The following is a 24,678-nucleotide window of genomic DNA, read 5'->3' on the forward strand; positions in this document are numbered from 1 at the left end:
GAAAATGTATTTCTTGCCTAAGTAAAAGCCCCTGAGAATCCAGGGGACCATCTAGAGCAACTGTTCTCCAGGAAGCATCTTAGCAACTTAAGCTTCTCTGTGGTCTTGTGTAATTCTAGATCATGTCTTTTCTCCAAAAGTTTCATCATAGGAGCTTCCTGCTTCCTGCTTCCACTGGAGGGTCTCACATCAGTGATTAAATGTTCCAATCTTCAAGTGGTATATACACATCCTTTCTACTTGCAGACCTTTTACACTGTTGGCCTAACTTCATAGGGGATGTAGAAGTGTACTCCTTTGTGGGCTGGGAAAGAGAAGGGCGCTGGGTATACATCTACCGCATGTGATGTATCAGTGAGAAACATGCAGATCTGGGGATAGAGGAAAAACGGCATTTGGCTTTTAACTCCCTCTTCAACCCGAGAGGGAAAGGGGAAGCAGGGCTAGACCTATTGTCAACCTGACCTTAAGTCACACTCTCAAAGACTTCACCAGGGTTCCTAATGTACTTGAGGAACGGGAGTAGAGTTACTGGAGTATAGGGGATTGTGGAAATGGCAGCGTGGAAAGCTGGCAAAACTGAAGCAGTATTGTGAAGGATTTTGCGTACCAAGAAAAGCAACTTTGACTTTAATCTAGGAAAATTAGAGAATCTTAGAAGCATTATAGCATGTTGTTGCCTCCAGATAATAAGACATAAGATTTTTAATCATACCATGTATAAGGCATTATATTTACCCCATTTAATCTTCACAGCCCTCTTATGCAGTTGGTTCTATTATTACCTGCATTTAAACAGAACCTTGGTGTGAACTAGTTTTAGCCCCAAGTCACATAGGTAAGAAGTGTCAGGACTCAGATACTGATCATTGGACAGCAATTGCCCCCTTACCTGGCTCTGTGCCATCATGCTACTCATTTGCTCCCATACATTCTTGCTATGGTCCTTCCTACTGACCTTACTCTGAAGGCCAGGAAATGTAATCCTTGAACACACGTTTTGTGTTAGAAAGAGGAAGAGCTTCAGCAATGAGTTTCCGTTGTGGCTCAGATACTCTCTCTTTTTAACTCTTCATTTTGCAAATTTTCCAGCATACACAAAAGTAGAAAAAAGCAAAAATGAACTTAGCTTCAGCACTGCTTGACGTTGTGTCACTTACGTTTATCCATCCTCTCTGCACTCCCTAAATTTTATTTCTGGAGTATTATCAAGTGAATTCTAGACACCATATTATTTCACACATAAATATTTTACTATCTGTAACCAATAAAGACTTTTTAAAAATATAGTTATAAGACCATTATCACACCCCCAACAAAATTCGTAGTTATTTCTTAATAGCAGAATCTGTTTTAAAGAATTTTTTTCTACCAATCACATATCATATACAAAAGCTGCACCAAAAAGAATGATAGAATTCCTGTGTATGATATTTCTTTTTATAAGCAAAATAAAGTGTTTTCTATTGAGTTTATAGGATTGATTTGTATGCAGTAACAGTGATTCTTAGTAACACTTATTGCAAGGACATTTTCCAAATTTACAATAATCTGTAAATGTGAGTCTTATATTTTTATAAGGGCTGGCTCCACATAGCATGGAGCTACTACTAATTAACACCCAACTCAAGTAAGATCTTCTCTGGAGGCAAAATTAATCTTTCTCTCCTACAGGATTAGAGATTGATCTCATGTGCCCAGCAATACTGTTAGGTTTATAGCTGTCTTTGTTTTAAGCCCCGGACAGAAATCACACTTTTTCATCATGTATTGACCATATTACCTAGTCTTATGCTTTGCACAGCTAACAAATTTTTATAAAGCACACTTTGAAAAAGCTCAGTCACCTTCTAATTGTATTTCAGCCATACAAACTCAGGGTGTGGTTATCTCAAGGTACAGAAGCATCTAATGTGTATCTGGAGAGAGATTTGGAAATCATTTAGGCTACTTTCATTTTAGATCTGACACACTGTAGCCAAGAGAAGTGCGAGATCCATTTAATTGCAACTGCCAATATTCTTTTATTCACTGACTCGTTTGTTAGTACTCATGTTTTAGAAGTTCTTTATAAAATTACAATTATTAAAAAATACAATTGCAGAATCTAGTTTCACTATTATCTCCAATTAGGCAGTGATACTTCAATATACACACGCAGAGAGTATTTAAATTTTCCTCTCCCTTTCAGGAAGAGATGGCCAAGCATCCTTCTGTTTTCTCATTGTAAATAGGTTCACTCTGCAGTCCGTTTTACTTTCACTACCATTGAATAGGGGATGAATTTTTAAATTAGTGGCCGTGTTTCTCTTTAGAAATTCCCACGCGCGCCAACCCCCGTACTGGAGCCTGGGCACACGAGGTGCCAGTTCTAACTTAAGAAACATTGGGTCATCTGTTTATTTTCGGGAGGAGGGAAGGGGAGGAAGGGCGTCAGAAAGAAAGGGCGGCCGTTGCCCAGGCAACCGACACCCCGGGCAACGGCGAGGCGAGGCGGGAGGGGGCGTGGCTTCGGCGAGCCCGGGCGGATAAGAGGCGGCGCTGGCCACCCGCCTCCGAAGCTGGGACTGTTCGTGCGGCCGGCCGGAGGCGGGGCGGCCCGGCACCACCTCCGACTACCTGGGAAGGCCTGGGCTGGCGGGCTAGCGAGGCCCCGGGCCCGCCGCTTCCTGTCCCCACACCCCCTGCCGAGGAGCCTCTCTCCGCGCCCCAACATGGCGGGCGGGCACTGGGGTCCGCTGCTGACGGCGCTCCTGGCCGCCCGAGTCGCGGCGGCGGCGGAGGGCGGCCCCGAGCAGGCCGCGCTACCGGAGGAGCGGAGCTGGGTGCGGCCCATGACCGCCTCCAACTGGACGCTGGTGATGGAGGGCGAGTGGATGCTGAAATTGTGAGTGTGCCCGCCCGCCCCGCACGCCACACAGCCCTTGTGGGCGCCGCCCTCCCAGAGCCGCGCGGGCGTGTGTGGATCCTGCACTGCCCGTTGGGCTCGACCAGTGCTCGCTGGGCGACCTGAGGCGCCGGGGCCGGGCTGCTCACGCTGCGCATGCGCGCCAGGCCCTCCGCGGTGACAGCTGCGGGTGCCGAGCATCGCTCTCCACCCCCCCCACCCCATCCCCCTGCCTTGTTAGCCCCCTGCTTTGGGGAAAGAGTTTTAGGCGTGGGGTGAGCAGCTTACCAAGGGAAGGAGGGGTAAATGGAGAAAATCTGTGAAAAAATCGCGTGCTTTTGGTATAGGCGTATACGTAGAGAAGGGCTGCCATTGAATGACATTTACGTATAGTACAAATACGTAGCACGGGCTAGGTAAGGTATTTGTTGAATGAGTAATTCCAGCACGGTGAAGGGCAGACCAGTTTGTGCAAAGTAGTTTGGTTTTCATTTTGAAGACCCCGGGATGTCATTGTGAAAAATAAAACAGGAAGATGGGAGTGTTTTTGAAGTTTTAGAACAAGATTGCAAACAAATGTTGATATTTGTTATCATTTTTAGAGGTAGAGATTTCTGGATAGATATCTTAATGTGCTAGTGTAATAAAGAAAAGGACATTCCTAGATTGCCCCTTTTGAACAACAGAAGGTAATTGTGCGTGGTGCCTTTGCTTGAAGGAGAGGGAACAATATAGTTTTGAGTTAGGAACAGAGAAGTAGCTTAAAATAACTTCTAGGAAGAAAGTGATCATTTGGAAAAAAGCCTTGAGGTAGACAATGGGCAGATGTCTGAACAGGCTTCAGAGACCATCATGGTGGGCTTGCCGGGGGAAAATGAAGAACCTCTGGAAAAATGATCACTGAGACCTTATCTCTTTAGACTGTAGTTTCAGGTCATATACATACTTGATCACTACTATTTGCTGATTAATCTTACCTTGAGGACACAGACACACAGAATTGGATCTTTCCTTTCTTTGTCCAAGACCAAATTTTGATTCTTTCAGTTTAGATCGCAAATTGCAGATGCCTATGCAGTGAAAACCTCACTTGTGAGATCAGGGCCAAAAGTGACAACTCTCTTAGCAGATTACATTGTTCAGAAAATCATTACCCCTTCAAACATGCATATACCTTTTGGTCACAAAGAAGGGGATTTTTTAGACCTCTAGGTAAAATGCCTTTGGTATCATAATGAGCAAATGAAATGATTAAAGAAATCTGTAGACATGAAAGACTTATTAAACTACTCAACCACTTTGGATGATGATGAGGAGGTCATTTTCCATTTAAGAGAGGAACTTTTAAGTAAGTGGAGACTTATTCAGGACTGTTATGTTTGTAATAATTGTAGGAATTTTAGACTGCATTTTGTCAGCTAGTACTACAGAAAGTTCTTTTTTAAAATAGATGCTTACGCAGTGGACCTTCCTAGATGTCAATTTTCTGAATAAATCTGACTTTGTGTATGTACATGATGAAGGTCAAGGCAGAAGGCCTCAACACCTTTATAGCTCCTTTTTGGAATAGCTTTTTTTTTTTTTTTTTTTTAAGTAAAAGAGCTAAGCAAACTAAAGGTGAGTGTAAGCCACATTAAGCTCGTAAACAGCAACAGCCAACGATTCCTGTGTTTGGACATGTCGACTGTTCAAATTATACTCCTCATGAATGTACAAGTCCAGACGTGGTAACCAATTGCTTTAAACTTGCCATGCGTCCATTGCATGGAATATGTTTGGGCTGTGATACAAGATGAGATTTGTAACCCAGAAGTAAGCTGCCCTTGAGATCATTTTAGTAGAAGTTCCCTTTCCATCGAGTACACTTCAGGATAGTTCAATATGAAGGGAGGCTGTAAAGGAAAGAAGATTTAAGCCATTATATCCAACTTTTTTCTATATACCAGAACCGAAGTCCTGAAGAAATATTGTAGCTCTTGTCTGTTTGTAATACTCCGTCTCCTCCCTTTGACAGAAATCCAACACTTAAAAAATATAAAGTTCATTACATTCTCTACCATGATAGGCCTATAAATTTCCAAGAATTCACTCAAATAGCCAATAATTTATCAGATTTTTTTCTTGGTGTATATAACAGAGAAAAGCCAAATGTGTTAATACTCCTACCAGGTCAACCCCTTTTTCAAGTGAACTGATCGTAATGAACAGATTGTTAGGGGTCCACAGATGATGCGTTTAACTTTCCTACAGAAGCAACTTAGGAGGCTTTCTGACAGTATTAAAATTTTGACCATTACTTTGAATGACAGTTCTTTATTTGTTCATTTGCTTATATGCAACTTCTCTTCAGGGAATTTTTTCTTTCATATCCCACTTCATACAAAGCTCCTATAGTACAATTCCTGGTCATATTGGGATTGATAGTTTAACTTATTTTTAAGGACCTAGCAGTGTTTTCTGCTCCTATTGTAAAACCTAATTTGTTATATTTTCTTTGTCTTTAAAACAGTCAATTTTTTTGGCAACTTGCAATTGAATTTTTAGTTTTTTTAAAAAGATTTATTTATTTATTTTAGAGATAGAGAGGGAGAGAGTGTGTGCATGTGGGGGAGGGGCAGAGGGAGAGAATATTTGAGCAGACTCCCCCACTGAGTGTGGAGCCCAATTCCTGGCTTGATCTCAGCACCCTGAGATCATGACCTGAGCCCGAACCAAGAGTCAGTCATTCAACCAACTGAGCCACCGAAGTGCCCCTGAATTTTCAGTTTTAAAAAAGCACTTCTCTGTTAAGGAGAAATATCAGTTAAAAATATATTTGTAGTAATTCACCATTTCAATTCTGAACCTTTTTAAAAATCTGAAAAATTATCCCATTACTATTTACATTTTCATTAATGCTTATTGTATATTCAGTTTTTCTCTTCTTGTTTGCTTTTATACATTTAACATTTATAATTTTATGCCTATTTCTGCCATGTCTCTAAAATTGGCTTACTGTGCTTTTCTCATCTTAACCTCTGATGAAAAGTTTCTCCTTTTTCAGGGTTAGAAAAGATTATATAATCTTTAAAATATCTTCTGATGTTTTCTTTTCTCTATTTTCATTGTTTTGTACTATCCTTCATTCCATTACTTTGTAACCTTTTGCTATTTTAAACTTTTTTGGTTCCCATTGTATCCGTCCTTGAGAATACTACTTTTGTTCTTTTGACAAACAACAGCATGCATTCTATATACTTTTCTGGTGTTTTTTTTTTTTTCCCCCAGAGGAAAAAGTAGCTATCCAAGCAGCTTAATTTTGACCTGCCTACTTTTAAACTGATATCCAGAGGCAAAGTATGTCTTTAGGTTAATTTACCTTTGTAAAGCGTATAGATCTTTGTAAAACACTACCTTTTCTGACTTTGTTCTTGGGCGATCATGTTTCAAAATTGAAAACAGTCACAGTGATAGAAGGAAGTCTCATTTATTTCCCTAGGACCTCTAGGTTTTAGTACTTTTTTCCCCCAAATCCTTCTTATTCCTGAAGAGAACATCTTCAACATCATCGCCTTAGCTTGTCCCTGTCAAATATCATTTTTTTGCAGTTTAACAGATTATTTTGATGTGCTGATGTGCTGATTGAATGTTTAAGAGGTAGTCATTAAATGCTTATTATGTTTCAAGTTTAGAGTTAGGGATCTGGGAAGATGAAAATGAAGGAGCTAAATTCTTTGCTTTCTAGGGACTGTCAGTCTTCTGTGCTCTGAAGGAAATAAGTAGCAGATATAACATTCATTTATTTAGCAAATGTTTACTGAATGCTTCTTCTCTTTCAGGCATTCAGCAGTGGTTCTCATCAGGCACTACTGGCATCTTGGTTTGGACAGTTCTTTGATATGTGGGGATGGCCTGCCCATTGCTGAACCTTAAGTATTGCTGCCCCTGCCCATTCTGGTATTCATGTGACACCAAAAAAATTTAGCAATCTCCATCCCTTATGCATATTTCCAAATGTGTCTGATTGAAAACCACTGCCCTGGGTACTGTTACGGGTATGTAAAAACATACAAAAGAATAGCTCATAAGTGAACATATAAGTATTTGATTTCAGATTGTTTTCACAAGGGCTATCCACATCACCTCCATGATCCTCATCATCTCAGTCACAGGAAACCGTTACATTGTTTATATAACAAGTCCTCTTCTTCATCAATGCTCTCTTATTTGATCATCCCAGCAATCAGGTGCAGAACTTTCATTCTCATTCTCATTTCCTAGAGGAGATTAAAACTGGAAGAGGTTAAAGCTTTGGCCAAGGCCAGTAGTAAGTGGTTGTCAAGGCCAGAACTAGAATGCAGGCCTGAGCTTTGCAGTTCCTGATGCAAGCCTAGAATAGTTGGGTAGTGGGGGAGCCTGGCTTATTTATGCTTAGGCTGTCAGCTGGCCAGCACCATGAGCCACCTGAAAGAAAGCCTTTTCTTTGAAGCCTGTGGAATTCAGAGGCCCACCCATAGTTTTATCATCTGTAGAATCTCCAAATGAAGAGCATTATTGCTATATCCTCATTCCTGACACTCTTCACTCAAACAGGTGCTCTGCCTTCTATGCACACAAACCACCCAGGAAAATTCTCACTTTGTCTTGTCTGTATCTATCATGGCCCTTATCACAACTTGTAATTATAAATTAATTTTTATGCTTCTACACTAGGTTTTTGTCTAATTCTTCTTCTAGACTATCAGCTTTTCAGTAGAGGATGAAAGTCTTTCTTCTTTCTATTTATCTCCAGAGCCCTGATAACAAGTACTAAGTGTTCAATAAATACTTTGACTAAGTGAATGAATGACCAGTTGTTCCTTTAATGAAGAGCTTCCTCATGTACATCACTGAAGGAAACATGTATCTGTATATATTTTCATAGGTACTAAGGATAGTCACTGTCATCTCCCGTTTGTTCATTAATGTAATAAATATTTACCGTGGCCTAGGACCTGCCAGGCTCTGTTCTAGTTAGGTACAAGTGATGCACTGGTCACTGCCTTCATGGGAGTCTTCATTCTAAAGAAAGTAGTGAATTCCATTTTCTCTAGCAGGTATCATGGTTTTTGTGGAGTTATCAAGTTTTATTTTTCCTTTACATTTTTTTAAAGATTTTATTTATTTATTTGAGAGAGAATGAGAGATAGAGAGCACGAGAGGGAAGAGGGTCAGAGGGAGAAGCAGACTCCCTGCTGAGCAGGGAGCCCGATGTGGGACTCGATCCTGGGACTCCAGGATCATGACCTGAGCCCAAGGCAGTCGCTTAACCAACTGAGCCACCCAGGCGCCCCTTTCCTCTACATTTTATGACAATGTCCTAGACGTGATCTTCTAAAGAAATAAAATCAAACATAAGCCTTCCAACTCTTGGATCATTAAGAGTTTTTCCTTATTTTCCAGAGAGAGGAATAGCACTTGATGTAGATCATCTGTTGACCTTTTGATTTAGTTTCATGTATTAAGTCATAGAAAGGTGATACCTCTTTCATCCTCATTGTCACATATTCTTTTGAGCACTTTGGTCAAAGTAAGTTCTAAGTGAAAATCGACCGTATCAGTCATTGTCCATTTCTGTTCTGCAAGGATAAGAAAAGAGAATGTACAGGAGTGTGCACTCTCCCCTTGAAGAGAGTGTGTGAAATTTGAGCCAAGATAGAAGAAGAAAAATTGTCCATTATTGGGGAATAAAAATGTATTTTTAGTAAAATTTTATTTCTAGGAAATGTTTTTAAGTAACTCCTTTCTTGTACACTTAATGAAATCTCACACCAAATTCAGTTGGTTTATGCAAAGTAATCAAGGGCTTTCAACCACCTTGCATATAGCAGAAGCTAAGTACAATATATGCATAAATATGGACATGGATGACAAAAAAATGCTTTTGAATTTTGTTTCCCAGAAGTGGTTAAAACATTGGACTGATACCAAGTTGATGTAATTTAACAGTGTTTTAGCTACCTGGAATGTATTTCAAATGTCTTTATGAAGCTTACTAACTTTATATACCACTGCTGCCTGGGAAAAACTTAAATAGAAAAGATACTATTGTATAGTTTCCATGACTATAAAGGTTCTAATTCCTCTTGGAGGCTCTTAAATGAAAGAAGGATTAATTTGAATGTAAAAGACAAAGTTATGGCAGATCAACTCTTTTAGAGTTCTTAGAAGACTGACATTATGAACTAGTCTTAAATAATATAAATGAAGATCATATTCAGTCCTTCCTGCTGATTTTTGTCATGCATGCGTGCATAAAAATTATATCTACATACATACACAGAGAGAGACAGAGTGTGTATGAGTACATGAAAGTTATGGGTTTCCTTGTTTGTATTCCTTTAGCCCCTGAAGGTATTTTCCTTTAGTAGGTTCTAAATTACTGTCTAAATCACAGTCATTTGGGTCTAAAAGAATACTAATAATTTAAAAAACTGAAACAACAGTGGACCATTTCCCACACCAGAGACTCAGATCTTATTTCTACCACCAAAAGAACACCCTAAGTTAGTGAATGATGTTTGTGCACTCCAACACAAATAGCTCTGAATAAATCTCAGAAATGATAGCATTCATAGTTTCCACTGGGTGGCAGCTACATAAAAAAAATGGAATATCTAAAGTGACCTCAGTGGCATTTTTATATCTTGAGATCAATGTCACCAAAATCCCAATTTATATAATAGCCTGTCTAGAGATTAGGGACTGGGATTTAAAAAAATAAAAGATGAAATGTGCATGATTTAATAATTACTGATGTAGTAAATATGTCCTTGAGTTAAATGCAAAGGCCTTGGCCTAGGGAAACAGCAAAAAGGATCTAGAATTTGTTTAATTGTACTGCAAGTTTTCATCCTTATTTTTGGTAATTTCTGCCTTCTGTGGTTCTCTCTTTCAGTGTTGGGTCTTACTTTCCTTGGAGGTTTTATCACATGAATACCTCCATCTGGGTTCTTGTGCTGTGTGGTCTTAGGTGACCTTAAGCAAGGTCCTTTAAACCTGCCTTGTCTGTTTGACAGTGAGGTTGTAAGGTTCAGATGAGCTCTAATGCATCATAAAAGTGTCTTGGAAACCAAGCAGTATATTACAAATGTAATTGGTATTGTTCTTAATTTGTGCCTGCTTTATATAAGTCATCTAATCTCCCAATAACCTTCTAAGGTAGCTGCTGTTACTGTCCCATTTTGCAGTTGAGGAAGCTGAGGCATGGAGCGATTACTAACCTGCCCAAAGTCACATGGTTAATTTGTGGTTGGTCTTGTTGAATTCTTTGGCAGAACTCTTATCTAATACACTGAAATGCCCATTGAAGTACTAAATAATAAAATGTTCTCTTTTTCCCTAAAGTTTACCAACAGCTTGTCCCAGTATCATCTGCCATACGGATATTTGTAAAATATATAAAAAATGACTTTTCTCAAAGACTATAATTTTCTTTAAAGTTTGTTCATTTACTTATTCAGCACGTATTTATTGAGCACTTACTGTACCAGGTATATACTTTGCCCTGGAAATGTAGAGATACAGATGTTTAAATCAGCCATGGTCAAAGATGTCAGCAGATTGTTCCTGGTCCATATCTCTGGTGTCTCAGGGATTAGATAGTGAGCTGTAATGAAAAGATTAATGACTTTTTTTAGACTTATCTTGGAATTGGCTATACCAGACCCTTTTAGAGATGGATGAACAATCATTAGGATGAACAAATGTGCTTAAGTCTGGCTGCTACTGGGGCCTGGCTGGAGAGAGAAATGCATGCCTTGCTTTGGGTAGTCCTTTCTCTCCTCGGCTGTGCCCAATCTCAATATTTGTCTCGAAGTACATGCAACCTCCCCATCATGTTGACTTTTTAACCCCCCCATACCCTTTCATAATGTGAAAGATCAAAATATTGCCCTATTTCAGAAATGTTTGTTATTGTTGGCTTTCAGGAAAGTTGGTTTGTATGCATCATTGCCTTGAGTATTGCATGGCGCTTACACACATGCTTCTGATCAGGTCAAGATAAAAGGGTTCGTAAGTGACGACCTGACAGCACCTTTGAGCTTTTTCTATTTTCTATAAATCTTTTTATAGAATTCGATCATTTAACATTTTTCCCCTTTATTTCCTTTCCTAAGACATTTTTTCCTGTGTGTGTTTGTTTTACTCTTTTGGCAGACATTCTTTCCTACCTCTTTTTCTCCCCACCCCTTTCTTCTCTTAATGTAGAAATAATAGATGCCACATTTTGTAAAAATAATTCAGGAATGGAAAAAAAATGGAAAATAAATTGGGGGGAATCAACATTTTCACAGTGCTGAGCTTGCCCATCCAGAACTTCTTGGGTCTTTCCATTTAATCAAATCTTTAAGAAAAACATATTTGATCATTATGTTGTACCTAAAACTTATGTAATATTATATGTCAGTTATACCTCAATAAAAAAAAAACTATTCGGAAAATTTCAAACATAAACAAAAATGGTAGTATAATGAACTCCCATCATCCATCGTCCGGATTCAGTAGTTGTATCAACGTATTGCCAATCGTGGTTCATCCATGTCTCCTGCCCTCTACCCGTGGGTGGCGTAATTTTCACACTATAAAATTCACCCGTTGTACATAGACCATTCAGTGGTATCAAGTCTTTTAAAAGTATCTATTACATTTATTTCCTCAGCATTTTGACTTGAGTTGAGGGTTTTGTTAAAATATAATTTAAACAGATTTAAGCAGATCTTTAAAATAATCATGTCCAGTTGATGGCATCCGAAGTATTATTCAAAGTGTCTGGTGATGTTTTTTTCCTGGAGTATCCTATCCTATTTTGTGAGCATTGATTAATTTTATTTACTGCTTTTTTTTCTTGTGGGTATTATTAAGCAAAACAGAATGTCTCTCCATTTGTATTCATGTATTTTTGTGACGTTGTGTAAATGTTAATTTTCCTTTTAATTGTGTCCTCTGTTAGTATTTTAAAATCGATTTCCAGTGTATATTATTGTTTGTTCACAGTATTTGTTATATGTTAAGCATAGTTCTCCATAAGGCATATTTAAGTCTCCATAAGGCATATTTGATCTCAATTTCTCCCAATTTCAAATGATATCTTCCTTTCTGCCTTCGTTTCCTTGGACTGCTGCAAATTACCACAAACTTAGTAGCTTAAAACAGTGGCAATTTATTCTCTTACAATTCTGGAGACCCAACTTCCAAAATCACCATGTTGGCAAGGTTGGCTCTCTCTGGAGGCTCTAGGAGCGTGTCTGTTCCGTGCCTTTCCAGCAGTTCTTGGCATTCCTTGGCCTGTAGCTACAGACCACCCATCTCTGACTGCGTCTTCACATGGCCTTCCTCCTGTGTCTCTGTGTCACACTTTGCTCTTCTTTCTTTTATGAGAACCTACTCTAAATCCAGGATAATCTCACATCAAGATCCTTACTTTAATTATATGTGTAAAGACCCTTATTCCAAATAAGATCATATGCACAGGTATGAGGGGTTAAGACTCTTTGAGAGATGCTGTTCAATCCACTATACTTTCTAAACAGCAGTTTTCTCTGGATTCCTATTTTAACATCTGCATGTGAAATCCTGGAGCACATTAAAGCTTTATGGCCCATTTATGATGTTTTCTAGCATCATGGGAGGCAAAGTGAGGCCATTAGCATACTGCCAGGAGGACAGTACAGCCTTTCGGTTTGCTTCCGTCTTATCCTTCCCTGATCCATTATCCACAGAGCTGCCAGATGACTTTTCCAAAAATGTAAATCTGATCATGATTCTTAACTTTTTTTAAGGCATCAGTCATGGAGCTTGGAATAAAGTCCTAACTCCTTATACAACATTTTTAAAGGCTGTGAATGATGTTTTCATCCTGTCCTGTCAGTACTCTGTCTTCACACTTCCTGTTCTCTCTGCTTGGGTTAGAACATTCCTTGACCCCTCTCTGGCTGTTACTCTTACTTTAGATCTTACCACAGATGCTCCTTTCTCTGTGGGCCCTTCTGAGATCATCCAGCTTCTGAGTGTCCCATAGCATATGTTCCACATTCCCAGTCATGGCATTTGCCACATGGATTGTCATTACCCCCCCGGGCTTACCTCTTTGCATCTGTAGATGATAGAATCAACCAGGAGAACAAGACCATGTCTGTCTTGTTCACAGGGGTAGCCTCAGTTTTTAGCATGGTGCTTAGATCATGTTTATTGAATGAAAAAAACAATCTAAAACAGCAGAGTTCTGGTTGAAGGCCCAAGTATTTATTTCTAACCCCTCTTCTATTTAAGTGTCTGTGGAGCAGGCTTAGCCTATAGCTTCTACTTTCTTCAAGTGGGTCAGACCTGCCACATATCTTTGGAAATGACTTGCATTTTGGGGGACCCAATAGCAATACATCTTCTGGTCTCTACGCATCAGATCTCACTTTGATGAATCTGAAACTAGTTTGACTAGTTTAAAGGCACCCTTGTAAAAATCATCCATCTTTCATGGGACACTCAAAGCCTTTCCACCCTCAAAAATCAAAAGCTATCTGGACAGTAGTAAAATTTGAGCCCATTGTAAGAATAACACTGAAATAAGATACTTTATATATTACAATAATTTGTGAAAATCTTCTTAAACTTTAGCTATTTTTTCCCCAGGGAATTGATATTCATACATTAAATTCTAGGAGGGGGGGAATCTGCTTCTGTTTTTCTATATCAAGCAACTTTGGAAAAGCTTGCTTTTGTTTTTCCCTTTAGTTAAGAATTTATTTTTTAAATTTAAATGCTCTATTTTTCTAGTTTGTTTTATACATTTTTTTCATATGTTTACATTGACTAGCTCTTTTTCTTTTACAGTTACGCTCCTTGGTGTCCATCCTGCCAGCAGACTGACTCAGAATGGGAGACATTTGCAAAGAATGGTGAAATACTTCAGATCAGTGTGGGAAAGGTGGATGTCATTCAAGAACCAGGTACTGTACATGTTGAACATTAAATGCAAAAGTTTGTTACTTTTTATTTTGAGTTTTTTCAAGCATATAGAAAAGTTGAAAGACTAGGATATTGAGTACCCATGAACTGACCACCTAGAATCAACAGATAACATTTTAGCGTATCTGGGAATGTCTATGTATGTTTGTGTTTACATATATATGTATATATATATTTATGTTGTTATTTTTAATTTGCTGAATCATTTGAAAGTCAGTCATAGACCCCATTATACTTACCCATCAATACTTCAGCATATTAAAATCTTTCTAATTATTTCCCATGTTTTTTATAGTTTTTTGAACCAGGATCTAATCAAGGTTCACCAACTGAATTTAGTAGTTACAACTTTTAGTTTCCCTTGACCTAGAAGATAGTCCCCCTGTGTTTTTCATGACATTGACACTCCGAAGAGAACAGGCCAGGGATTTGCCTAGGTGTTTCTTTATGGTAACATTTAATTTATTCTTGTAACTTGAATTTTGGTCTAGAAGCATGATTCAAGTTAAATGTTTATGGCAAGAGTACTTTATAGGTGATCCTGTGACTTAAATTGTATTCCAACAGAAGACACATATTATCACCATTAATGCTGTTGAGTTTAAGCACTTGGTTAAGGTGATGACGATAAACATCTCTATTTATAAAGAAAAGACCCCATTTGTGATTAGGAGATAATCTGTGCGGTGATATTTTGGGGATTTAAGATCCATGATGATCTTACCTGAATCAAATATTTCATAGTGGTTTCCAAGATGGTGAATTTCTAATTCTGTTGTTCCATCTACATTTATTAGCTGTTAATGATGTAATTTTTCAAAAGAAAGAGGAAAATAAAGGAAACTTTTAAATTCAGAAAAGATACAATTTGTATTTGTAGTTTTAAAATAACTGTGTACTGTGTAGGGATGCCTGGGTGGTTTAGTAGGTTAAGCATCTGCTTTCGGCTCATGATCCCAGCATCCTGGGATCGAGCCCCGCGTCAGGCTCCTTGCTCAGCGGCGAGCCTGCTTCTCCCTCTGCCTGCCGCTCTCCCTGCTTGTGCTTTCTCTCTCTCTCTTTTTTTCTCTCTCTCTAACAAATAAATAAATAAAATCTTAAAAAAAAAACTGTGTATTATATATAAAATGAGAAGAAAAGTTGGGCTTTTATGATTCAAATTTCAAACTTGACTGTTTTGAAACTTTGTTATTTTTTTTCCTGTCTACATTCAATTTCTATCTACTGTATCCCTTTACAAGAGAAAAAGAAAGGCATGGAGGTGTACCTGTTACTTTTCTGTAATAACTGTGAGTGCAAAAACACAAAGTAATGCATTACCAATTACTTGGACAACAAAATGGATGGTGTCTGTTAAGATGGATGTGTTGACAAACCCTGGAGAGAGATTTCTGTTAAAGCCATTAGTCCTCAAGTTTCTGCCTTTCTAATCATTTGAATCAAAGCCACTTCTGCCCATCTGCTATTTAGAGAAGGACAATTATACTTATTAGTTTGTGGTTTGGGCTGTTAGAATGAGTTATTCTGTTTGGACATCAAGTCATTTCAATTATATTTTTGCTGTAAACTTGTTTTTGTCTTTTAGTAGTTCGAGTCCAACAAAATCAGGTGTAAGCCTTGCTAATTAGTGAGCACCAAGCACATTTTATGATGAGTTTCTTAGAAATGCAACTGGCCTATTCACATTTTAGTCATTTGGTATACCTGCCATGAATTCACAGCACGATTTGAATGAAAAGAATTAAACAATTAGCTTTGTGATGGATTCACAGATCTGGAGGCTAACTGAATACAGTCTTTCCATCTAAAATGTAGATTTACAGCTATTTTTTCCATTGTTAATGGATTGAGTGCTTTTTTTGATAATGTAGAGAGAAATTTATTATAATGAAATATTTTAAAAACAGATTTATCATTGACTCATGCTATTTATGCAAATGTAAACTATACATATTTGAAACTTTTATCAAAAAAGAAGGAAAAAAAGTCTTTGGTCCAGTATTTTTTAGGAATAGTGAAGAAACAAAGTACAAAAAAGGAAAAATGATTGTTTTATGTATTAGAATAATTTTTAAAGTATAAGTTCTAGAAGTCTTAAATAATAAAAATTTAAAAACTGTAATTCATAAATACAAATTATGAGACAAAATTCCACACACACGACTGAGTGGCCTAAAGAATATTTCACTTCAGATTATACTATTTTATTTTATACTTTATTTCAAATTATAAATCTGATGCTGTCAATCTTTTAAAAGGATTTTAGAATAATGTACTTATTCAACAAACGTTTGCGGTTCTACCATGTACCAGGTCTTGTTCTAGATAGCAGTGATAGAGATAAATGATACAAGCGAGTAAGGAAGATAAAGACCTGGCTCCCCATTGAGCTTACATTTTAGTGAAGGAGAGAAATAGTGACAAGAGTAAAATGGAAAACACTGTCTGGTGGCCGTAAGGACTATGAAGAAGAAGAAGAAAGCAGGACAAAAATGTAGAAAATGGTGGGAGCCACTATTTTCAATAGGATGTCCAGGGGACGACTGTTCGACTAGATGCCTTGACAAACTGAGAGAGTGAATTCCCAGAGGCTGTAGGAACAGTCCAGGCAGAGCAAGCGGCATGTGCAGGCAGGGGTATACTCGGCTGATTTGAGGAGCTGTGTGACAGCCAGTGGGGTACTCAAGAGCAACAGAGCGAGAGAGTCCGCTAGGAACCACACCATGGGGGTCTGATTGGCCATGACAAAGAATTTGGATTTTAGTGTAATAGGAAGGGAGCTACTGGAAGGTTTTGAGCAAGGGAGTGACATGATACGGCTTATATTCTAAAAGGATTGCTTTGACTGCTACGTGAAAGCTTATCTGTAGGAGGTCGGAAGTGCAAGCAAGAAAAGAGGTTAATGCAGTAGTCCTGCATGGAGGCTATGGTGGCTCGGACTGGTAGCAGCAGTGCTGAGGGACTGGATTTGAGATATTGCATTTGGCTGGAATATCCAAAAGGATTTCCTGATAGATTGGCTGTAGCATTTGATGGAAAGAAAGAAGGTGGAGAAGACCGAAGGAAGAGCACATCTGGAACAAAGTTGAAGTTCAAGATGTTCAGTAGGAAACCAAATAGAGCCGAGCTGGAGATGTACATCTGAGGATCGTACCTGTAGATGGTATTTGAAAGGAGGGGAGGAATTGAGATCACCTAGGGAGGGTGTGCCAGAGAAGTGTTTTGAGGATCGAAAACCGGAGCACTCTAACATTCCGAGGGAAAGATTTGGTTCCAACAGAGGGAAGAGAGAAGCAGGTGAGGTAGGAAGGAGGTGGAGGGCTAAGGGTCCTGGAAGCCAAATGAACAATATGGTACTAACTCCCTGGCAAGCCTCCGGGGCGGCTTGTCCCTATTCTTGAAAGCTCTTTAGGTATTTACTGCACTTTTACAAAATCTAACAGCCTGAATGAGCAGTGGGAAATAATTGAAATAATACTACTTTTCCTCAAATTGAGTATTTTACTGGATACTGGATATTTCTGTGTACAGATTTATATTTGGTTACAGATCTCCATTCATATATTCTTTCATTAGGGCTGCCTTGCCAGGAGTGCTAATGAGGCATAATTTCATTTCTTTTCCCTGCAAGTAAAATTTAAAAAAGAAGTGAAAGCAAGAGTTTTTGAAGTGCTTCTGCATAATCTTTCGTTATGCCTGTAACTCTTCCACAAGAGATTTTCTTAGGTATTTTGAACAGAAAATAAGTTTTCAGAATTATAAAGATTAGGGATTATACATTGTATTTTACAGCTGAGATGTAGAAGTCAAGGAAAGGAAAGGCCTTAGATTCTATTACATGGCATTGCCTGCTTAATACTGCATAGGCCATGTGATGTATCAGTTGCATGTTCTTTGGGAAATTAAATGCAATGAGCATGCACTTGAACCTTCTGTTCCATGCAGATGAGCTTAGTTGTCAAGGACAAGAAAACAGCAGCTGCTCATAGAGTACCCATGGGTGATGGCTAGTTCACTAGACTAGAGGTAAACCAGACTCCTACCACAGCCAAGAATAAGCATTGTGTTTAAACCACTAATTAGTTGCAAAAGCCAACTTAGTTTACTGTGCTTCAGTTAGTGTTCATATTTTAATTTTATAATTGTAAAAATTAGTCTTTTGTATTATACTGACAACTTTCTTTCAGTCTCAAAGGTAAGGTTAGTTCTACTTTTTTTTCTTTTCATTGCTTTCCTTCTGCTACTGTTTTGGTGATAATGACTAACATTTAGTTAAGCATTTACTTCAGCCTATAGTTGTGTTAGGCACTTACATACATTTTAGCTTCATTCAACCTTAGGAAGAACTGTTTATCTCTATATTACTCAGAAAACTGAGGCTCAGAGAGGTTAAGTAACATGCCCAAAGTGACACAACTAATAATGGTAGAACCAAAGCTAATGGCTATCCCCATTTTTTAGGTATTGAACTTAATCATTTCTATTGTGTTTTTGCATATCAAAATATAGTTCCCTGGTATAATTTTTTCTTTCTCTAATCTTTTAATTCTTTTCTTTCTTTTGATATACATGTTTAAGATAAGCTTAATAATAAGAAATTAAATTTTGTCCTGCATTTTGCCCTTTTTAATGTTGCAGTCTTCATTTTAAAGTAAAGTTCCCCATAAAGTAAAAAAGACATGCAGAAATGTTGGGAGACCTTGTGGTCAAACTTTATCTCTTTCAGTTAAAATTTAAGAGTGCACTTGTTTCTTCTACACTTTCTGAGGTTTCTTGCAGTGAATCATGATGCCAACCTTTGTAATGAGTTGCTGCCCTGCTGTTGTAATCCTTTGTTAAGATCACGCTTGCCTTGTTTTTAGACCTTGAAGCCCACAACCTCAGATGAAGCTTATCTGTTCCAAGTTGGTCATGTTTTAACTTTTCAGGTAATGAGAGGCTCCCTTGATATTTGATAGCATCAGTATTAAAGGTTAGAAGACATTTTTGGAGCAATGACATGAAACCCAAAGCTTTCTGACATTTGTTAGCCTCTCAGAAATGACATTTAATTGAGGTAAGTTTCCTGTGGTGTCATATCTTCAAGGACTTAGTAGTGTGTCATGATCTAAGGGCTACTTTGGTTGTTTTGATTTTGTTGTTAATTGTCCTGAAGACATTCTCAGTGACAGTGTATTATTCCAGACATCAAACTGAACTCATATCTGTGTTAGATGCTGTGATCTTATTATTAGTATCCTGCATGGGTTGTCATTTGAAGAAATACTGACAAACATAAATGTCAGCAGTTTTGAGGTGTTACAATTTATTACTAATCTTTATTTTAAATGAACTTTAATTGGTGGTCTTGTAAATTGGTACAATAGTTATGGAAAAAAGCACAGCAATTCATATCAAGAGCCATAAAGTTCTCCTACCCTTTATTCTAACAGTTTTGGGGATGAGCGTCCTTTTAGTCTGAACCAGAAAGGTAAAGAAAACTCTCAGAAACTCATCTATCACTGTGTTGTTTTCCTTATTTCCTCTGTATTCATTTTTTTTTCATGGGCACATTTATTTGTAAAGATACATTATCCAAAATAATGTATGATTTCCAAAGCACGTAACACTAAATTAGTTTATTGCATCTTACTTTATTCTAACTTTGAATCAGAGATTTAAATATAGAACATATTTGCTAGCATGTATTTAGTACTTATTCTATGTCAAATACTATATTCTATGTGCTTTATAAATATAAAATCACTTAATACTGAAAAATACTGAGATAGATATTATGATGCCCATTTATGAGAAAACCGATGGTTTAAATTTACTGTCCCAGATTAAAAACTAATAAGATGCAGAAGTGGGGTTTGACTTCAGGGAAGCTGGCCTGTGAATCTGGAAATCTTGTTATATATACTGTGTAAGTTCATATGTTTTATGAAATATTTTTTATATTTATTTACTTTTTAATCTATTGCCATGGCCAGTGATGACCAAGAACATACGAAGGATTTTTAATTTTTTTAAAAATATTTTATTATTTATTTGAGAGCTTGACTGGGGAGAGGGGCAAAGGGAGAGGGAGAAAATCCAGCAGACTCCACACTGAGTGCATAGCCAGACATGGGGCTCAATCTCACAACCCTGAGATCACAACCTAAGCCAAAACCAAGAGTCAGATGCTTAACTGACTGTGCCACCCAGGCACCCCTGTGCATTCCATTTTAAAAGACCATGTAAATAAAGCATAATTCCCTAACACTGTGACTGTCCTTATATAAGATTTGAGGTAGTCATAAAAATCTGTAGCTAGGAAAGAAGTGAGATATGAAACTTTGTAATAAGCAAAACATATAATAATTTTCAAGCCTTTAAGATTACCAGTACTTTTTCCCTTGGCTGTTTGGACTTGGAACTCTACTAAAATATGTCTTTGTTCCTTGGTAGAGTGGAGTTCCAAGCCTGTTAGAGGTTAGAATGTCCTGTAGACAGAGATGCTTATTCCAATCCTCAGCTGACTTCTCAGGTCACTTTTGTTTCTGTTCCTGTCAGTACAACCTTTAAAAAAATGTACAATCATAAATGTATGAAGTTTATGTTTCTTTTTGTAACATTGACTTTTACTGCCTTCAGAATACTGTGTTTGCTTTTAAGTGCCATATGGGTGTTTTAGAGTTACTTGCTTGGATATGAGTCTTCTTTGGGAAGACTCATCATCATTAGTCAATAAATTATTTTGCTGAGTATGGATTTAGTTTATAAAATGAGTAGAAGCAAATATCCCTTGTTATTAAAAATACACCTTCAGTATTTCAAACTGCAAGTCATCACAGAGATGTAAAATTTGAGCCACTTTATTTAACTAGGGATTTGATTTTGTCCAGATTGTTCTTCAGTGGGAAAGGCAGAAATGATGAGAAATGTGAAAATGATATCAGGCAGGCCAGGAGGATCCTTTAGCTTTCCTTTTCTTTGCCAGAACTGGCTTTACTCACTCTTGGTGCCCACATATATATTATTTAGTTAATAATAAAGAGCAGGGATCTGTTCTTTACTCCTAGCGTCATGCAGGTTTTTGTTGCATGCCGTTTTCCTTGATGTCATCCATCTCTGTTTCTGGTCATGATTATTTGATTAAATTCTCTCCCTCTGCCACTAGATTGTAACTTCTGTGAAAACAAAGATTGTGTGTTTTTGCTCATCTATGTGTCTTGAGCCATTATCACAGTCCCTGGAACAAAGACGTTGCTTAGTAAATATTTGATGAGTGACTAAGGGTTTTATTTATCTTTATCCTCACATGTACCTAGCATAGCACTTGATATGTGGTTATTGTTCAGTAAATGTTTGCTGAGACAAATTGAAAAAAAAAAATCTGTTTAAAGTACATAGACTTCCTTGACAGAAATTACAAATTTTATAAATGTGAAAAGATTATACATGATCTTATTTCATATTCTTTATTCTTTTTAAACCTATAACATATAATGATATCTATAATTTACTGAGTCCTTAGTATGTGCTAAGCACTTAATACACCAATCTAATCTCACTTCAGAACAATTCAGTCAGGCTTTAATATACCCATTTTACAGAAAGGTTAAGTAATTTATTTAAGGTCACAAAGCTAGTAACTGGAGAATTTAGTATTTAACCCAGGTTGCATGACTCTACAACCTGTCCTTTCAGCCACCATACTATTCCAAGCAATGCATAAGCCAGAAAACTTTAGTGTAATACATCAAAGGTAAGCAAATTGTATGTCACTGACCAGAAAGTGGTAGGTAAATAAAAATGGATAAAAATATGATTTCTTTAAGTAAAAAGAAAAAAGGTAAATGTGATTAAATAGTTGGAACAATTTTAATAATGTGGCTATGAAAACAAGCTCAAGGCTGCTAGTTCTTACAACGTAAGTCAGGTGCTTGGGGTAGTTTGAGTTTGACTTGTAACTTTTTTGTTTATGCCTCTTATAGGTTTGAGTGGCCGCTTCTTTGTCACTACTCTCCCAGCATTTTTTCAGTAAGTTTAAATAATTTTCTGATTAGAACTTAGAAACATTAGAAAAGATTCAAAAGCAGTACATGTGTATCAGGAATTCTAAGTTGTTTTCCATAACCATTGCTTATTCACCTTAATGTTTGAAGAGGGAAAGACTGGTGTGCATTGAATGATAGCTGGTAGAAGAGAGGGGTGCTCAGACTACAGCAGGGGAAAGGCACCTAATGTCAGACAGTGAGTAGGAGGGGGTGGGCGGTGTCAAAGAAGATTTCTCTGATAATATGAAAGGTAGGAATTGGGTTAAGCAGACAAGGTGGAGAAGGCCTTTCCAGATACAGGAGATATCATGGAAAGCCTGGGAGAAAGTGAGATACCTTCTGAGGACTGTAACTGGTTCTGACCCATAGGGTGCAGTTGGATCATCTTGGGTGATAAGGCTAGAGAGGCTCAGGTAGTGATAGGGGAAGGGAAAGGGGAAGTTGCTTAGGAGGTGGGATCATTGGGACATGGTGACTAGTTAGCGATAAGGAAGGAAGAGCCTGTGAGGACTGCCAATGGGCCATGTAGAACTCATAAAAGCTTTTGAGGAGCCATTAGAATAAGATGAAGTTTGGAAGATAGAGGCCAGAATGGAGAAGACAGTGTGAAATGCCTGTTAATTCCAAATGGAGAAGTTCAGGTAATAGTTTGATTTCAGGATCTAAAGCTCAGAAGAAAGATCTAGACTGGAGACATGTATTGGAGATTCCTCAGCATTGAGGTAGACAAACATTGCAATGTGTCTTGGGGGAGAACATACACAATGGGACGAGAAGTAGTTCAAGGATAGAGCCTGGGGTTGACCAACATTAGGACATCTGCAAGGGAGGACAGGGAGTGAGGAACTGAACAGGGGTGGCCAGAGTAGTAAAAAAAAAGCCAAGGAAGCTCATGTCATAAAAGCCAATGGAAAGGAGGAAGCAAGGGATGGTCAGTAGTGGACAGTGCCGATGACAGACAGGGAAAAATGACAGAAAAGTGCTCTATGCATATGGCATTGAAGAGTCATTGGAGACCCACAATAGGAGCAATTTCTATGGAGTTGTGGAAGCAGAACCACCAATCACATGAGTGCTGAATGAGTAATACATGGGGAGAAAATGGCCAGTGCAGACTCTTCCCTCAGGAAGGGGACTGTGGCAAGAAAGTCAGAGAAAGACTGAGGGGCCTCTGTTTGTTAATTTTTTTGTTGGGGGGGGAGCGGGGGTTGAATGACATAAGTTTGGAAAGCTGGATACAAGTTTTTAAAGCTTGATAACAATTCCTATTTTGCCATTGTAAGAGAAAAAATTGAAATAATTGGTAGCAAAAATGATAAAAATAACTTGGTAGATTAGACACTGCCAAGAACTTTGCTTATGGTCCCAAATTGTGCAGCAATAAAATAGAATGTGTAATGCTTGCTGTTTTGGAATTTCTAATCTGTAATTAATATTTATGCCTAACTATAATTTTTTTCTTCATTTGAGTCAAGTTAAAATTCAAAGTGGAGTTCAAATGTAAAACCAGTATTTATTTTGATTTTTATTATCTGTAACACTTGTTATTTTAAGAGCTTTATTTTCTGTTTGTTTTTCTAATTTATAGTGCAAAGGATGGGATATTCCGCCGTTACCGTGGCCCAGGAGTCTATGAAGACCTGCAGAATTATATCTTAGAGAAAAAATGGCAATCAGTGGAGCCTCTGACTGGCTGGAAATCTCCAGCTTCTCTGACGTAACTTGTTATTTTTCTTATATCAAGGTGTTATTTATGAAGCAGGAGGTATTAAGTTAAACAGCCCATAAACCCTGCAAGTCTACATTTTTCTTCATATTCAGTTCTGATTACCCTGACTACACATGACCATACTTGGCCAATGTTGTGTTTCTAGTTTTATGACCCACATGTTTCAACCAGTTGTTAGCATACTGGGAATTAAGTATTGCAAATTCACGTGGGTTACGAAAGCCTTTCCTCTGACTGTTGCACTGAGCCATATCAACTATTTTCTCTTTACAAAATATGATATTGAATATCATTTGCTGTTCTTTCTTCTGTTTATTGATAAGATAGAAGAGTTAACACTTTCTTGAATTATAGTTTATGAAGGAATTGCTATTGTATCTATGTGGAAAATAAAACCTATGGTGTCTTTAGCTGCCTAGTGGAACACAGATGGGGGTAACTTTTGTCCATAATGTCAAACTGTATAATTCTTGGTGAAGTAAATTAAGGCCCTAACTTTTTCCACAGTTGTTTTACCTTTGAATGAATTGTCATAATTGTAGTTAAGTTTATGTTAGTATATATAAGAATAAGGAATATCCCTGTTGAAATAGAATCAAATTATGCAATATTTCAGGAATAAATCATCCAGTAGCATTTATATACTACCTAGGAAATACAGAGCTTGCTCTAAAAGCAGTTCACTGGGGTGCCTGGGTGGCTCAGTCGGTTAAACTTCTGCCTTCGGCTCATGTCATGATTCCGGAGTCCTGGATCGAACCCCGCCTTGGGCTCCATGCTCAGCAGGGAGTCGGCTTCTTCTCCCTCTGCCCCTCACCCCACTTGTGCTCTCTCTCTCAAATAAATAAAATCTTAAAAAAATAAAAGCCCCTCACCTCTGGCGTTTCATTTTACAAATATTTGAGCACTGATTTTATGCCAGATGCTGTTCTAGGTGCTAGATATTAAACAGTGAGCAAGGCAGAGCTGCTGTCTTTAGGTAACTTAAAGTAAGACAGATTAAGAAAAAAAAAAAAAAAACTAAGGATATAAAGAATCTTGATCTGGATAGC

At 37.8% G+C, this 24,678-nt stretch overlaps 1 protein-coding gene across 1 annotated transcript in view; it reads left to right on the top strand.

Annotated features, from left to right (window-relative positions):
- Positions 1-2,503: 2,503 nt before the first annotated feature.
- TMX4 (thioredoxin related transmembrane protein 4) overlaps positions 2,504-24,678 on the top strand; it is a 44,482-nt gene continuing 22,307 nt past the window's right edge. Inside the window, exons 1-4 of the mRNA XM_027621753.2 lie at positions 2,504-2,887; positions 13,736-13,851; positions 21,835-21,880; positions 23,486-23,614. Coding sequence (XP_027477554.1) covers positions 2,715-2,887; positions 13,736-13,851; positions 21,835-21,880; positions 23,486-23,614 — 464 coding nt within the window. The 5' untranslated portion in view covers positions 2,504-2,714. The remainder of the gene's footprint in view (positions 2,888-13,735; positions 13,852-21,834; positions 21,881-23,485; positions 23,615-24,678) is intronic.

The sequence above is a fragment of the Zalophus californianus genome, chromosome 8 (assembly GCF_009762305.2).
Source record: "Zalophus californianus isolate mZalCal1 chromosome 8, mZalCal1.pri.v2, whole genome shotgun sequence".
NCBI classification, from domain to species: domain Eukaryota; kingdom Metazoa; phylum Chordata; class Mammalia; order Carnivora; family Otariidae; genus Zalophus; species Zalophus californianus.